The following is a 17888-nucleotide window of genomic DNA, read 5'->3' as shown; positions in this document are numbered from 1 at the left end:
AAGTGCATGAGCACGGATTAGAAGCGACCAAAAGTGCATGAGTACAGCAATAGTAGAGTGCAGGAGCACATTGCCACCCCCCTGAAGCAGTCGCATCAGTGGTACCAGGGGGATCGAGGCATATAGGTGTAGCAGAGTTTTTCCAATCGGTTTTCTCTGCTGAGGGAGGTTGGGAGGGATACATACATACATACATACATACATACATACATTGGGGCAGCAGGGACTTTGTCCAAGGGCTTGGTGACCCCTCCCTCGGCAACTGCGAGTTGTGGGGCTTGTCTAGGATGTGGTGGCGAAAATCAAGGGTTCGTCCACCGTAGCTGAAATGTGCCCGAACAAGTTGAAAGAGACTGAAAGCCAAGAAAACTCCAGGCCTGGATGGGATACCAAACGTGGCGTTGGAAACCGCGGTTCTGGCGTATCCAGACATGTTCCGAACTGTGTTACAGAAGTGCTTGAACGAAGGAAACTTCCCAGACATGTGGAAGATCCAGAAGCTGGTGTTGCTGCCGAAGTCAGGTAAACCACCGGGTAATCCTGCCTCGTGTAGGCCTATTTGCCTGCTGGACACACTTGGGAAACTCCTGAAAATCATTCTCAACAGATTAATGAAATGCACGGAAGGCGAACGAGGATTGCCGAACATGAAGTTCGGTTTCCGTCAAGGAGTGTCGACGATTGATGCAATCCGGACAGTGCTTGAGAGCGCTGAGAAGGCGTCCAAACAGAAGCGAATAGGTTGCCGATACTGCGCCGTGGTCACAGTGGACGTGAAGAATGTTCGGTGACAGAGACGATAATCACGATTGAGGGCTGGATGAACGGAGTCAAGCTACAAACAGCTCACCACAAAACGGAAGTGTTGTTGGTGAGCAACTGCAAGTCTATCCAGCGTATCGAGATAGATGTAGGGGGACATGCGAGCTCTGAAGCTCCTCGGAGTGATGATCGACAACCGGTTGTGCCATGTCGACTATGGCTGCGAGAAGTCCGCGAAGGCGATAAATGCAATAACGAGGATCATGCCAAAATGTCGGTGGCCCGAAAAGCAGCACAAGACGTCTGTTAGCTAGTGTATCTTCGTCAATACTACGGTGTGGTGCTCCTGCCTGGGAAACAGCATTGAAAACGAAGAGGAACCTTGAAAAGCTGAACAGAGCATTCCGGCTTATCGTCATACGAGTCACGAGAGCCTACAGGACAATATCGTCCGAAGCAGCAAGCGTTATCGCCGGGATGATCCCAATCTACATCACCCTGGCAGAGGATATCGAGTGTTATCAGCGTAGAACCACCAGAAACGAGCGAACGATGGTTCGAATCGATTCGATGGCGAAGTGGCAGCAGGAGTGGGATGGTACGGAGAAAGGTAGATGGGCTCACCGGTTCATTCCACATTAGTCGCCGTGGATGAATAGATAACACGAAGAGGTAAACTTCTACCTAACGCAGTTTCTATCTGGCCATGGTTGTTTCCAGAAGTATCTGCATCAGTGTGGTCACGGAGCATCTCCATTTTGAACATGTGATTTTCGATTGTCCCCGGTTTGCGGAAGTACGTAGGGAAATGCCTGCCCTAAGGGTGGATAATATATCTGAGGAAATGTGTCGTGAAGAAGGCACGTGGAATGCAGTAAAAAAAGTGGTAACACAGATACTCTCGGAGTTGCAGCGAATATGGAGAAGGGATCAGCGAGTAAGCGTCGGCTCGAGAGAACTTCCTTCGTCGGGGAACTCTTCGTCGGTGTAGTCTTGATCCGTCGTCGGGGACAAAATGAGTATACCACGTCATAGCATCGTAAGGATCGTTGTGAAACCGGACGCCATCTCCCAACCGGAACCACTGGACCGACCTTGGCATCCTTTCGGTCGGGTCGTTTGCTGGTATCGAAAACGTCGGTTTCGGGAGAACTTCCAACGTCGGGGAACTCTCTGTCGCGGTAGGCTAGATCCTTCGGCGGAGACTAGTCGAGTAGACGCCACAACACCGATTCGAGTCGTCGGGGCATCAGCGAACCGGACGCCATGCTCCAACCGGAATCGCGGAGCCGACCTCGGCACTCCTTGGGTGTCCCGCGTGGCGTAGAAGGAGATTCGGTCCCGGGAGAAATTCTTTCGCCGAGGAACTCTCCGTCGGTGTAGTCTAGGTCCTTAGTCGGGGATAGACGAGTAGACCGTAGTGTAGTACCGTTAATATCGTCGGGGCACCAGTGAACCGGAAGCTATCCTCCAACCGACATCAGGTATTTCACCTTGTAAAAAAAATACATACATACATACATACAATTTACTCGTAGTAACCTTTCTTCAAAAAGTAAGCGTTATACTGATAATTTAGATAAATATTGTTCAATTTAGTAGATGAAATGTAAATAATAACACTTCGAAGAAATGTCCTTTTTTTTGAGAATGCAAATGATTCATGTTGTTTTGCATTTTCATGTTTTCTGAAATCTTCTGATATAGCTGATTAATGCATTCAAAGCATGAGAGAATGAGGGACGCTAATGAAATGAACAACCAATGAACATCGCTAGCAGACGATCGTACAATACGTTGCAACAACTATTTGCCGCACAATATGTTTACTTGATAAAGATGAATTCGAGCCAGTCAATACTCAGAGAGGATTCTCAAAACACGTAATGACCGATTGAGGTCAATTTAGTCTGTAGATGTGTCAAAAGCAAGTTATCTACAGAAGCAAGGAAGATTTAATATAAACGATCAACCACGCGTACTAACCTATGAACTTCATTACGAAATAGTAATTTATTCATAATATTATATGCGTGCACTCAGCGCCGGCATTAAAATAATAGTTAACTGTCTATATTTGCAGTTGCTTATTGAATGAAAATATGTAGTGCTCGAGCTTCGCTAAAACGCAAACTATGTGCAATCACTACATACCAAATGAAGGATAGAATATTGAAAGTTATAGTTTATTGTTTCAGCTAGTTTAGTGGAAATGATAATCCTTGCATTACCTTGGGTAACTAATGTTTCGATTGATGATTGTCGCCGCAAATGGATGTGCGAAATAAAATACTTAGTTCATTTCTTTCTCGAAGGTGTCACTTCTTTTTGAATGCCGCCTGTGGAAGGCACAGCTACAGAGCGATGTAGACAGTTAAATTTCGTTTGTAGTCTAATGGACTGATTTCTTTCACTGATTACCAATGGTAGCCTTGCTATATCGTCACACCGAGTCGCAAAAGCACGGATGAAATTTGTTCTTCGGAAAATTTTATCGCCGAACGATGTGCTCACACTTGCAGAGCTTCACCTGAAATAGTCAATTATCGAATTCTTATGTCGTTTTCGGTTGAAACTAAAACTATCCTAGTTTAAACCCCAAGAGCAGTCAAACCAGTACATTTGACAGCAGTTGGGATCGAAACCGATTTGAGTTTTTTTCTCAACGAAAACGCCATTAGAGAACGGTTTATCTTTACTAAAATAACGTAAAAAAGAGTCCAAAAATGTTGAGACTGTACAACGCACGTTTTGTTGTTTTTTCAAGCCGATTTTTGTCCTTTCGTGTAACTACGTGTGACGATCCGTCAGTTAATACCGCATTGCCGATGACGAAGGTGATTGTTGATACAGCATAACTACGTAAAAAAGAAATCCTTGATACATGACGCACATCATATATGAATATACACTTTCGCGGATTCAAGATTAGATCATGGGTTTTGTGGTTCGGATGGTATTCGTAACATAGATGATTATTTGTATAAAAAGTTTATTTTCTGATTTTTTTGCTTCTATTATTCATAGAATTTGTCTTTTTTGTGTGTATTATGCTTCAAAAAATAGGCTCACAAACATCATTTATGACTTACAAGGATACCTGTAGGTTTAAGTAAACTAAGAATTTAACACAATAATAATTTGTAATCATCAGGTTTGCCCTTCACTTAAAGCAATCGATTGATCGAATCTTACGAGCTACAAATTTGTATCATCATTTCATGGGTTCGAAGTTTGCTTCGATATCGACATTTAGATTTCACATGGCGCTTGAGTAGCTGAAGTTTTCTATTTATTTTCTTCACTGTAAGTAGTGAATATTATGTAGTAGTAGTAGTAGTAGTTTTTTTTTTTGTTTGACCTTTCAAACTTATGAGCTAGTGCTTGCCCCATTATCTTTTCCACTTAAATATGTTTAAACCAGTTCCCGCCGAACGCAAGCGTCACGTCGAGCCGAATGAGCGACGAATGAACAATAGTGAACGATTGGTTTTTGTCTGATTCGCTTCACCAAACTGATATCGAAGATGAAGACTAATTTTTTTGTACGAATTGGTTGAAATATTATCTCTTTCTGTGTCGTGTAATGAGAGGTTTTGTATTCTCTACTCTCGACGGTAGCTTTAGATTTCACTTAAAGCACTCTCTGATTAGATATTTTCACAATTGATTTTCGGATTGACTAGATTGTTTCGAGACGCAGTAGGATGAGTAGTTTTCTTATACGAACAGGGATACACTGTCAAAGCGAACAATAGCGAAAACAAAATAAAGAAGACAATGCAATTGAGAGTGTAGATAGAGAGAGTAGAAAATGGGAGACAAATAAAAGATGTACATTTGATTTTTCACTTTAGAGAATTTTTATTTATTGTTTTTTCATGTTTCTTTTTCGTCATAATACATTTACGTTTGCTTCCATTATGACCACAGAAAGAGAAAATATTATTTAAAACGGTGGATTTCTATTATTTTACTGTTTTCCATTGATTCGCCCTACACATTTTATCTCATTTTTTCTGTTGTTACAAATGATATCATAATTAATGTGTTTCATTACAATTAATATTATTTGTATTTTTCTTGCTTGATTATAATTGTTATTCTTACTTTTCTTTCTTAATTATTATCACTTTTAGATACTATCACTTAATATTTTGTTTTGTATTTTTCTTGCCGTTACAAATGTTCTCTTCTCCAACGCAATTTTCCTTTTTTCTGCTCAATAAAAAAAACAAACAAAATCTTTTCATCTGCTCTTTTCGTTTATTAATTCATTAAACGTAGTTACCTAGTTAATTCAAAAACCTAACCTAAAAACAAAACTCGCTTTTCGTTTTCGTTTATTGTGGGTTTCCTTCGCACATCGCTTGAAAATCGCAACCAGAAGGGGAAATGCTAAACCGCCCATCGGATAGGTTGAGTAGCTACTTTCTCGTTAATTTGGCTTTAAGTAGTTTTGCGTGTGGAATCAGAAACGGCCAAAACCCTTCGTATTTTTCGATTTACTTTGCACTTCACCGTCGCAATGATACGAGGAATGAATCAACCAAATTCAGTAAAGTTTCATTAGCAGTAAAACTTGGAATGAACATTTGGCTCGAATTTGTTTGTTTGCTTCCGAGCATTTCGGCCGTTGCAATGAAAGGTCGAAAAAACTGAAAACTTGGGAGATTTCTAAGTCCCCTCTTAAATGGAGGAAGAATGATTCGATTTGGTACAACTAAATCGTTACACTTTTGCGGAAAAAGCAAAGAACAAACCAATAGCGATCTGCAATACTGATTATGTGTCAAACGATAAAAAGTCTGACGTTGAAAGAAGAGAAAAAATAGTGCAGTGCGCGAGCTTCTCGACAACTTCTCGGCAACTTGTTCTCGATGAGGGGTTTCTCTTCCGCTCGCTCTCGCCTGTGGTATTGTCTACTTTGTTCGTGCTCGTGGTCGCGCTCGTTCATTAATCACATATATCACGATTAGAATTTTCTGCGTCTTAAAAGTGAAAATTCTTCTATACGAATCGACTTAAGTTTAATCATTTATAATTAAAAAACAAAAAAAAAAACGGAGCATGACTAAATAACAAAGTAAAATAAAAACAAATGACTAAGACTTTGTGTTTTTGTTCTGAATTTGTTGGGCACAAAAAGAGGATTTAAAAATGGGACACAAACGAACTTTCATTTGGATCACACTTGCACACGTCGAAATTGAATGTTGAAAATCGCACTCACTTTCGTGGTCGAAATCAAATTAACAGAGTGTAACACCACCGTTACAATCAGAACAAAAGTTTACAGGGCTGAGTGTGTATGTATGTATGTTTGTAAGTAATAGATAGTCTATATAAATCGAACCGTTCGATGCTCATTAGCACTGCTTTTTCGTAGAGGGTTATAAAAAAATGCCTACGCTCGCTCGCGTTACACTTAGTAAATCTTACTAATCCTAGCTAATAAAAATTAACAATTATTATCCATTTAATTTGTACACGATCGGTTTTCCTCTTCATCCTCGCACGAAGGAGCAGTTGAGTAAAACAAACCAATTTCAGAAACTAGAAGAATACGCACGCGAGAGCGCAACGTGGGAGTTCGGAAACCCCTCACGGTTTGCACGAGAAACTCTATCCAAAAGGGTTTGTCTATCGTCGATATGAACGAGATTGAATCCTTAACAGTCTACAAAGTTTTGTTTTTTTTTTATTTGAATATATGTATCGGTACACATATACACATTCAGCTGGTATTTTTTGCAAGGTTTTAGCCCTCTTTTATTTTTTAACATTACTTGATCACGTTGTGCTTGTCTCTTCCGCTAGTACTACTAATACAAGGGAAATTAAAAACAGTTTGTTTTCGCTGGAGAGGTCCTCTCCCTGGGGCATCGTTAGCCGCTCAAAAATAGGGAGATGGCCCACTCCTAAAAATTGTCAAAATGAAATGAAAAGGTGTGTTTTATGATTTTTTTCTTTCTTTATGTTTATGATATTGTTATGATTTTTCTCCTAGTTTTGTTTGCTTCATTTTGATAAGTATACGAAAAACTACTAATACATGCATACAGTATTTTACGTTTCGTGTTAATGTTTGAGTTTAGTTATTATTATTATTTTTTGTTTTAGTTCCTTCTACTTTGCGTTTTGCTGCCACAAATTCTGGGATATGGATTTCGCTTCAAATGTTTGATCATATTTTCATTTTTTCTTATTTGTTCAACTAAGATCTTATCACATTTTTGAGAAGTTTTTTAACACGAGATTTTTAATAATTCGAGTTTTCATTCAATTGTTCATCATCACCACAATGTGTCTACTTCGAAGGTCATCCATTGTGAATGAAGAACCGGTGTGTGACCTTATGCATGCACAGATTGAACCCTATATGTGGCGAGCGAATGAAAACACCGAAAATCCTTTTCGCTAGTCAAAAGGTAAAAATTTCGTTGTCCAATTACCGAACTTATATTTTTTTTGTATGTTTTTATTCTTTTCTGGATTTTTTGAATTTGGGGATAGGATAATAAATATGGGGACGAAATTATAGAATTAATTGCGTTTGGTTCGCTTCAAGGTTTGAAACTACTTCTTTAGTACGGTATGATTATTGAGTACAGAAAGCAAAGTGTGAATGTTCCGACTTGGATTTTGAGGGCTGGATGTTTAAAATTTGTTACTCTGCTATTATAGATCATTAAATTTCAAAATCCTAATATTTTAAATTTGTTATGCTTTTTACGATATATATGTATATAATATATTATATAAATATAGAAAAACACACACACACACAATATTTTTTTGTATCAAACATTTCACTTTTCCATTTTTTCCGTAATATTACTATTTATTTTCATTTATGATTTTGTTTGCAATTTTTTCGTTTGTTTTTTTCTTTACTTTTTCAAATATGTGTTTTCTTACGCTAATCACGATTCAGATTACTTTCTTTTCTTTATCATATTATTGTTTCGATTTTACGGTTATATTTCCGATTAGCTCTAGACAAAACGATTAAAAGACTATGTAGCATTTCAAATCGTTTTTTGTTATTCAAAACTCGCTCTACAAACTTATATATAAAAATCACAATGGTGGGACAGCTCTTGGAATCGAAGGCGACATTCGAGAAAATCATAATGGTTCCGATCGAAACCTGACTCACCCCCTTTCATCACTCAGTACCGAGTTATAGCCGGCGGCCGATGACGTAAGAAAAAAACTTCCCGCACACAGCTAACAGGCCTTCAGCAAAGAGCTAACAGGCCTTCAAGGGTGGTTAATTCTTCAACTGATCAAGTTACTTAGATTCGGGATATTTTGCATACACTTCCCATGTGCATTGGTCGACGAATACGATCAACCTTTTATGTACCGAGAAGGAAGTTTTTCGCCCTTACTGAGAGACTAATTTTTCCACGCCTATCCACGGTGAAATCGAGATCGAACGCGAGAGTTGGTGAGCTCAGTTATAAGTGGAAGTTGTCGCTTTCGATTCTGTTACTATTTAAATTTATACAATTTCTGTGTATGTTTGTTCGAGCGACAGAAAAGTAAAAATGCTTGACAACCGAATCAAAGCAAATAAATGGTTTAAGGTATTTCTTACATGATTCAAACTTTTGCGTTAGTATAAATTTCGCGGTTCTATACGTTATCGATTAATAATTTGTTGATAACCACTACAGACACATACCGTTGTATATATTTATGTATATGTATATAATTGATGTAACAAACAATGAATGTTTAATAGTAATAATAATAATGATGATGATGATGATAATAATAATAATAATAATAAAAAATCAGTGACGGTTGTGTAATGATCAAAAACCATTTATTATTTGCGATTATTATACTGCTTGTGTGTTTTTTTATCAGAGTTTTCTGCCATAGGAAAGGAGGGTTTCTGGTAATTGATATATGTGTTTTGCTCCACAGCATTTAATTTGATGATAAACATTTGTGTTTTGGTGTTGTTTCGCCCAGAATTTCCTAAGTAGTGTAAAAGTTATTGTGTTATTATATTGAAGCAAATTAAGAAAAACGACAAGCTGGATGTTTCTATTTAATTTTTTTTTCCTGAATATTTTATTATTACTATTACTCGATTACTTAAACTGAGATCAAAATGGTCCGTATTTTGTCTGATTCGCAATGAAGAGAACAGAACTGAATCCTTAATTAGCGCGATTATCACAAATTAAAACTGTTTGCTAACAGCTAATTATTAATCAATAATTTATACACAGAGACAATGACGCGAAATAAATTCCTTCTCCAAAAATATAACTTTTGTCTTATCCATAAACATCTTTAATAAAAAGATTACTCACAAATGCTTTATCGATTTCGTTTTCTTCTGTTTCTTTCACTTTGCTTTCCCATTTCCCTCGTTTCAGCACTTTGCTTTTTGATTTTGATGTTTTGCAAATTTTGAATTTATCTTCCTAGGAACATTTCACATTCCGAGCTGTCAAAAAAATTCAAACATATTCAAAACGGAAATTGGAAAAACCGCTGTTGGCCATATAATAGTCAATTTGAACACCTTACATGCAAATATCGAGAACGAATAAATGAAAATATTGAGCGGTGACGATGTTAAACTTTTGATCACAATTCCGCTCCTTATCTTAAAGGTTGCTCATTATTTTTCTTTCGACACGTGAGGAAAATATAACACATCAAATTCTCATCCGTACCGGGTATCAGGAAAGCTTGGTTTAAAATCACTAGGAAATAATCACAAAATTTCAGTTGGAAAATATAAGCAGACCCTCTAGCAGTAGCTAAACGATGAGCACTACAGTATTATTTCGGGTTTTCTTGATTTTTTATATTGATTTTGTTGGAATATTTTCCAAGGCTTTTTTCTTACTCAACACTGACAACGAAACTGGTTATCTGTAATCGATGTGTTGCATTCCAACTATTCACAATATTTGTCTTGCTATTTGTGTTTTAAACTCGAAACTTTCGCAATGGCGACGAACTGTTATTTTTTATCTTTGTGTTTATAATATTCTTTCTACACAAAAAAAAATTTTAAAAAACGATGAGCAAGATTTTTGTTTGCTTGCTAAATCTGTTTTTGTTTTCGCTAGCGTTCTAGAAACATAAACTTCACTTGGTTTGTTTGTTGGTTGCTACACTTTACCTCTGCACGACAGACCTGGTAGTTTCGAATATTCGTAAAATACTTAAAAATAAATGTTGTATGTTGTTATCGCGCAGCGCATCGCAGCCTTGGGCCAAAGATCTCCGGAGCCGCTTGCAGCGGACGGAGAGCTTGTGCTCTTCTCGATTATCTCACAGGTAGAAAATTTGTTCTTTGTTGAAAAGAGTTGGAAAATTCTTTCCTACCTTTATTTTGTTAATTCCGCCTCCGTTCCAAGTAGCGCGTGTTGGGTTGGCGATGGAGAAAGTAACAATCGAAGTTTAATCGGAGTACGCGTGATAAAGTTTGTTCTTGACCAACGCGAACTCCGGATTGATCATGATTGTGCTGCCACGGGCCAGGTTTCTGCAAGAAATAGAAAGAGAGGAGGGAAAAATATTGAGTAAGAAATCGGAAATTAACTAGATTTAAAGGGTACGAAAACAAAAAAATGCTAGCATAATGATAAGAAACCTACTTGAGAAACTGTGGCAGTATTGAAGTCCATCCGCTCCTATCTTGTCGAAGCGTGAGGTAGAGCTCAAAGGTGGATACTGTCGTGGGATCGGTTTTCATAGCGGCGATCCGTCTGAAAACGAAAAAAAAGCAAAACGCATTGTTATCGATGTATTTACGTATCGAAACAGAAAACTATTTTTCAGTTTATTCGACAGGACGATCTATACCTGCTATTATCCGGTTCGTCCTCGAACTCGATGTAAACAGTACAGCCACGAATGCCACACGGTTCTTTTTCAGACAGTTCAAACATCTGAGATGCTATCCGGTGTAGCAGGTCAGCCGGGAGTAATACTTCGGTACAAGCTAAATGCCGCCGTTTGGCCGTTCGCAGTTCCGTTTCAAGCCGGGCGGCCAGTGCTTGCAGGGCATCTTCGTGAGGCGACGCTGTAAGGGCTATCGTCGCCGGTTCCAGCTGTTGATGATTCTCCTGCGACGACTGGTAGTGATGATGATGGTGGTGATGGTGATGATGATTGCGCTGACTGCCTGCTTGCTGTTGTTGATGCTGTGACTGATGACGTTGATTGGAGATTTTATTACTATTAGCCGCAATCGGCATCAACGGTGTTCGAAAATCTACACAGAAAATAACAGAAGAATTTTTCAGAAGTTGCCCTTTTCATTATATGTTCGTATCAATTGCCACTGCCAATATAATCAAACCGAGTAAATGGGAAATTTAATCTTCACTCTACTACTGTTGAATCAATAACGACAGGAATCTACCAGCTGGTTCTAATTATTCTAATCACCATCATGAAAAACTGCGAGGTGCAAAAACATGTTCAAACGACACCATAACAAGATTTTCCCGACTGGCCTGGTCGCACAAAAATACGAAAACCGGCTGATACCATGGTACGATCGATTTTATTGTACCCGCACCCGTAAGATGAGAGAGTCGAAAAGCAAATCAGTTAATGAAACCCCGAAAGGAATATTAGACGTCATCTACAACCTTTCGGACTGGGAGAAAATGAAATGCGAAAAATGTATCGATTTTTATGTCATTTTTCAAAGTATGCAAGAAAAAATATTTGACTCTAGGTTTGGTTAGGTTTTCTGGAAACGAATATTCAGCAAAAAACAGCTGTTTATTTCTCCAATTCAACACTTACGAATAGAAATCTCACCGCCTTAGCGGTATATTTCTTACGGAGAAACAAGGTTTCTCAAGCACTGTGAGAAATTTCATTTCAACTGTCAGAAAGCAAAGATTTCCTGTAGCAAACTTATTTACCGAAAAAATAAGAAAAAAAGTAGCATTACTGTAACACATTCGCGAATGTAGGCAGCGAACGAACAGAGTAACAAGGGCTTCCACCGGCAAGGCCAGCTTTGCAAAAGTAGGGTTGGCAGAGCAAACAGAATGAGATGTTGCACGGTCAACGGTTCGAGAGCGAATGAACGCAAAGTTGTGGAGTAACTTCTCGAGTTTAGGCCGTGCAATACACAATCAGCTGTTTATCGGTGTGACTACTCATATGTTTTCAGCGAATCCGCTTTCTCGCTCATTCGCTTTGGTAGCCGAATTACTTCGTTACTGTTGAGCAGTAGTGTGGGAGGTCGGGTTCGCTCTCGTTTTTACTCCCTTTCTTTCTTCGATTCGTACGCAGGCGACACTTTTCGTGTTCTCTCGACTCGCTCATCGGCACGAGATTCGAGAAAGTTCACTTAGCAACAGTGAATAAAACTTGATACCTTATTCAAATCAGTTGGTTTGCAAGTCGGTCTTGAGGGGTAGCGAGCATTGATCTGGGCCAAGAGGAAGAGTGATGTAACATGATTTTCAGAGTTTTCGTTACGCGTCGTTCATCTTGCGTCCAGTACGAAAGGGTGAGAACAATCGCGGTGACTCGCATTAGTAATAGGTTTTCAATCAAACTGAACTCAATTTAACGGTTCGAGTGCAGGGAAAATCAAGCAGGAATAAGAGGAAGCCAGATTTTTGGTCAATACTCACCGTTGACTTTGTTTGATCCTAGATAACCCAATTGGCCTGGATACGGAGGAACGGAAATGAGTTCCATTTTCAGAAACTCTTCAACCAAATCGTCGATGGCAGCAAAATTCGCACTCATAAATACAGGTAGATATTTGATTCACTGGTGCTCTTGACAAGCGATCACTATGCTTCGTTTGACTTCTCTTTTTGACTTATTTTCCACTTTTTTTCTCGTGAAAGGACTCGTTTGTCGACTTTTCTCTCGCCTAACTTATGCTTAAGATAAAGATTTATTTGTAATTCACAGCACTTGATTATCACTTTTTTCTATTAACTTGTAATTTTTAAATATTATTTCTTTTGCTCTTTTCAAATAATCTGCTCATCATTTATATTTGTATTTTGATGGTGGTGCCGTTGCTTCAATTGATTCTCAACCCTCCGCCTGAGTGTCGGGTAAAATTTGAAAATCCTAAGTATTTACGACAACTTTTTCAACTGTACTAGTTCTGCTAGAGCATAGCTTGTTTTTTTTACTTCGACTTCCGCAGTGTGTCTTACACAATTTCGTTTTTCATCGATTTTCTTCTCAATGGCTGCTTGCGTGTGGAAAACTCAGTTTTCTCCAGTACAACGGTGCTCAATTTGATTCAGTATATCACACTAGAATCTCGATGTTAGCTTCTTTTTTCACAGACAAACACTTTGTAACTTTTGGTGACAATTTGTTAAGAGTCTACTAAGTTACTACTAAATAATGATAAAAATTACAAAATAACTCAACGTTGTGTGTACTTTTCTCTATTACAGATGTGACAGAAAAACGACTCTCTGGCTCTCTTTTTATTTTCTGTGTTGTATAGTTTGCTCTTGCGTTGACTAACAAGTTTTCAGATAAAACTCTGATTTCTCTCGGCACTTTTTGCCTCTTTCCATGTACGATGTTACTTGATCAATTGAAAGAACCTAACTAACCCGGCCGGCAGCCAGACCTTCTATTTATAATCTAAACCAATACATGCAAGCATTGAATCGTGTTTGCAATCGTTTTACTGCTTCGTTGTGTACCTTCAACTAGCGTTTTGCCTTAGCAAGCGGAGTACGTGACTTCACTACAGAAAACTTCGGTTTGCCAATATGTGCACGATTTCCCTCGGCTTTGGCACGATTCATTGCCATTGCTATAGATGAAGACCGTTTTCCTAGTTCCAACATTCGGCACCGGCACAATGCCGGTTGCCGGTGCGTTCGGTTTTCTCACACACGTACCACCTCACACCACTATCTTCTCCTGTTGCTCCCCTGCAGTTCTATATGTTTCAGCTGTGAACAAAGAAACCTCCTGAAACACACCATGAGTATATAACAAAGAGGCTGTTTTTTATCGTTTGCTTTGTAATGACTTCGTGCCCCGTTCGGTCGCCTCATGCTCCTTCGTTCCTGCAACTTCGTGCATAGTGCGGTTACATAGGAAATTTACATAAGTTCCAGCTGCGAGCTGTAAACTTGTGTTGGTGCTTAACTCCAGTAGTTGCTTACTTATACCTGAAATACATTAGACCAGGCCTTCACACCATTCCTCATATGAGCGGGTGGTGAAGGAGCGTACAGAGTAAATAAAGATACACGCACAAACAATGCAATCGGCTGTCGCTTCGGTTATCGTCGTCGATCGGCACAGTACCGACTAGGTAGTAATCACATCTTCTTCTCTTTCGTGCTTCAGTGTCCATTCGTGCTTCTTTGTGTGAAAAACTGGTTGTGTATCGCGGCTCTAGCTCCTTGACTTCTTTTTCTTGTACTATTCTACGTTCCGGCTGACCCCCGGTTAGGTGGGGAGAGCGATTGGAGCAGAGAAAATATCAATATTATTTTTCACTGGTTTGTCGAGAAAAAAAGCCCTTTGGTGACGATTTGTACTCGGCACTGGACTACCTTCCCCTCTGCGTTTTGGGTTTCAACTTCCAGGTTTGCTGTTGAAAACTTATGGAAAGGATTAAGAAATTGAACAACGAAGCAAGCAGCGAGAAAATAATACGATTATCGGAGCAATGACAAAAAAATATTCATCCTAAACAGGCGAAATCATCTGGCAGGCTATTTTTGAATTGAGTTAGAAAATCGAAAAATGTGATGAATTTTTTCGGTCTGGAAAAGTGTTTGGCGACTAAGTGAAACAGAATGGAAAACTGTGTGCGAACCACGCGAAATTTGTTTCAGTTATCGGTTTCAAAAAATGGAAATTGTTCGAAAACATTTAGATAAATTTTATGGTTCATCAAAGTATGATAGAATTAACAGTAATGAATTCTGTGCGGATCTGATTTTTTTTTACCATCTTTTTTTTATCGGTGGCAGATTTCTGACTATTTCGACAAAATATGTAATATCCTAGATTTAGTAGACAATGTATTTATGAAAAGCAGTTCTGACAATACTGAAGATAGTGCAGTTTAGTAAAAAGTCGAACAAAATATATTTTTTATTATTAAGTCCTGATTAAACTTCCTAGACAGCCCTGATTGAATAATTTACAACAATAAAAACTTGAGTTCGCAATATGATTTGAGAGAGCAAATTAATTTTCAAATCACAGTGAAAATTGCTAACATGGGCTGATAATTTTTTCCAACCCTGGGAAAATGCATTTATGAGCTTTATAGGCCTATAACTTATGAACCAAGTAAATATCCAATTCATTACGTGTTCAGAATTTTCTGTCTTATGATTTTGGTAATTTTTATATAGGCACTGTACGATTTCTCGCTTCATATATTTCCCATTATATTATATGATGTAAAAATGTCATGAGTTTGCCTTACGCATTCCTTATTGCGAACGACGAAGGAATTTGAATAATTAATTGATTCTAGTTAAATTTGATGATTACAGAGAATTTCTAAAATTCACTTCGGAGTGAATTTTTTGGCGAACTGTCATTGATCAAGAATAAATCACAATTACATCATAAGCTCCTCAAGTCGCCAAAAGCGGAAATATTTATTCTCGGACTTACTTTTTTTTACACTGAAAATATTTTCATGAAGTTAAGTAACAGTTTAATCCCTAAACATTCATTAATAACCCAATTCCAAATCCCAATAAAATTAATCGTTAATGATTATCACCGTTTTTCATTGTTGCCTGTATTAATTTATATGTCTGGAAGTCATAATTCATTTTTATGATGGTCGAAGGCAATATTGTGTGGGTTGAACTTAACACATTATATCTGTGGTTCAGTGAGTCTGGTCTTGGATCACAACTCCATAACAGATTTGCTAAGGAGAAGTCATATAATTTTATTGCAAAATATTATTTGCTCGCTGAAAATACGTAATTTAGTGAATTATAAGAAAAATACTAACGATTTATAGAAGTTGAACATAAAAAAGTACGAATAGATGTTTTGTAGAATGTCATATAGCAAATTTTGGAAATTAGTGATGCAAAGTAATTTCTTAATCGATTTTTTCCCTGAGAGCGAGTAACATTTTTATTTGAAAAAGATTACTTTTTATAAAGAATAAAAATCAGATTAAAATTATGGGTGAAAAATTCCGCTTGTGACGTATTCCGTTTTTGATTTTTAACATACAGGTTCCACTAATCGAATAGAACAGTTCTTTTTATTGCTGCGATGATGCATTGAATTTCAGTGAAATAGATTATCATTTGACTGCCTATACCTCATCACTTCATCTGATAAGTGGAATCCATCAACGCACAAATATGAAGAATTTCGAAGGTTCAACTTTCGCTAGTATTTTCAATTATTTCGTCTGATTGATATCAATTATATTAATTATGCTATATTGATAAATATCAGTGCTGTTGAAATTTCAGGCAAAACATCTTAACATTCTACCGAATTGATTCTTGGAATTCATAATTTACTTTCTTTGGATTTCGATTTTGGTTATCCAAAAATTGTAACGCCTTTCGGATAAAATGACTGTAGTAAATCAGTGACGAACATAAAATATGGTCTATAATAATTGTGTTTTAGTTGCTTTCAATCAAAGTTCTATAATTTTCAAAAGAATTCGCATCTAAGGAAATTTAAGCTACATCCTCAAGAACTTAAAAATACAATCTATTTTACATTTGTTACAATTATCTTATAATGAGCACAAAAATTATTTTCTACTAGGAATAATGCTGACTAGAAGCGACAGAATCCGAATTTTGAATTTAATGAGCAAGTAATCAACAGATTATATATAATATCTACTAGAATAATAAAGATAATACAATTGAAAGTATAACATAGTTTATTCAAATACTACATAAAATTACAATTCAATATTCACTGAAACAGTAACGAAATGTATACTCAAAACTAACGAACAGTATTTCATAATTTGAATACATGTTTCAAATCAATTGAAAGTTCTCAAAATATGTTAAGCTGTATTGGATACTGATAGGTCTTTGAACATTGTTTGATCTAAAATTTTCACGAAAGTGATTACAATGAGATCCTCTATTATAATCAAACTCTTCAGTTCCTGCATGTTCACAAGCCAATGCTTTGCACAATATTTTGTTCGAATGTTACCAACGATCTTTTTTATTTAAATCGCTTTTTTTATTAAAATTTTTTATTATATAAAAAATGAGTAGTGATAAAGTTTTGGAGAGAATTTTTGCATACAGCTTGGTAATAAAATATGTTCTATGAAATCATGGGGTGTCACCACATATTCGTTTTTACACTGTTCGTTTTGTTCGAATGAATAAACATTCTAAGGGCTGAATTTTTGGTGTACTGATTTTCTACGGTTCCCTGACTATCGGAATCGGGATTCACCACAATTATTGAGTAACAGGGCCATTTAGCCCTAGGGAGTACATTAGTGTTTTACAGAACATTTGTGATTGTATTCGCAAGTAAAACAATTAATAAATAATGCATTACAGTTCTTTTAATTCGAGACATAAGATCCAGAAAAAATAAAAATCGGACGACAATTTAGCCTTTTTTGGAAAACATATGTCATTTCAGATAACGGCCATCAGAAAATTAAGACAATTATCTGTAATTGTCCATTCTCCACTTCAAAAATGTTGTCAAAAACTGGAAGTACGTTCAAATCATAACGAAATTTTTTGAGCTGCACGTAACAAAAGAAAGTGATTTTCATAACAAGTACTGATACGAGTTCGGCCTCGTTGGTAGTTAGAATAAATAAAATTTCTATTTAGTAACAAGGGAAAATATCAACGATTTGTTATTAGTCTTGTTAAGACGTAAAGCCGCCTTGAACTAGGCTACGGGTTCGAATTCCGTCTCGAATGTGAATATGAAATGAAACTGTTTCAATATTATATATATATTATAATATAAAACTATTTTAAGTTTTGCTTTTCGATTTCAGAGCCGTTATATTAAAAAAATAGTAATATAAATTTTGTGTGAAGTTTAATTTTTGTGCTTTTATCTGTAAAAAGTATAATTTTGCAATACTGTTTGAACAATAAGTGGATCTCTTTTTT

At 37.1% G+C, this 17888-nt stretch overlaps 2 protein-coding genes across 3 annotated transcripts; one reads left to right on the top strand and one right to left on the bottom strand.

Annotated features, from left to right (window-relative positions):
• Nucleotides 1-820: 820 nt before the first annotated feature.
• On the top strand, nucleotides 821-1404 carry LOC131439178 (uncharacterized). Its single transcript, XM_058609896.1, has 2 exons — nucleotides 821-1067; nucleotides 1124-1404. The coding sequence occupies exons 1-2, from the start codon at nucleotides 821-823 to the stop codon at nucleotides 1402-1404; spliced, it is 528 nt and encodes a 175-aa protein (XP_058465879.1).
• Nucleotides 1405-3737: 2333 nt separating this feature from the next.
• LOC131437932 (protein charybde-like) lies at nucleotides 3738-13371 on the bottom strand. Of its 2 annotated transcripts, none has more exons than XM_058607623.1 (4): nucleotides 12408-13371; nucleotides 10609-11020; nucleotides 10401-10511; nucleotides 3738-10288 (listed from the first exon to the last, which is right to left on the bottom strand). In XM_058607623.1, exons 1-4 carry the CDS (start codon nucleotides 12523-12525, stop codon nucleotides 10204-10206), a joined length of 726 nt encoding a protein of 241 aa, XP_058463606.1. In that variant the 5' UTR covers nucleotides 12526-13371; the 3' UTR covers nucleotides 3738-10203. The 2 variants fall into 2 exon arrangements, with proteins under 2 accessions (XP_058463606.1, XP_058463607.1); XM_058607624.1 differs by lacking the exon at nucleotides 12408-13371 and adding an exon at nucleotides 11714-12287.
• Nucleotides 13372-17888: the final 4517 nt, after the last annotated feature.

The sequence above is a fragment of the Malaya genurostris genome, chromosome 3 (genome assembly GCF_030247185.1).
Source record: "Malaya genurostris strain Urasoe2022 chromosome 3, Malgen_1.1, whole genome shotgun sequence".
In the NCBI taxonomy this organism is placed as follows: Eukaryota; Metazoa; Arthropoda; class Insecta; order Diptera; family Culicidae; genus Malaya; species Malaya genurostris.
This window is presented reverse-complemented; position numbering and strand designations above follow the sequence as displayed.

What these genes read in the sequence shown, in the direction of transcription:
- LOC131439178 (XM_058609896.1), top strand. Translation starts at nt 821, where the DNA reads ATGAACGGAGTCAAGCTACAAACAGCTCACCACAAAACGGAAGTGTTG. An exon ending in AAAAGCAGCACAAGACGTCT is followed by an intron (nt 1,068 to 1,123) that starts GTTAGCTAGTGT and finishes CCTGGGAAACAG; the next exon opens with CATTGAAAACGAAGAGGAAC.
- LOC131437932 (XM_058607623.1), bottom strand. Translation starts at nt 12,525, where the DNA reads ATGAGTGCGAATTTTGCTGCCATCGACGATTTGGTTGAAGAGTTTCTG. An exon ending in GACGAACCGGATAATAGCAG is followed by an intron (nt 10,512 to 10,608) that starts GTATAGATCGTC and finishes TTTCGTTTTCAG; the next exon opens with ACGGATCGCCGCTATGAAAA. An exon ending in ATACTGCCACAGTTTCTCAA is followed by an intron (nt 10,289 to 10,400) that starts GTAGGTTTCTTA and finishes TATTTCTTGCAG; the next exon opens with AAACCTGGCCCGTGGCAGCA.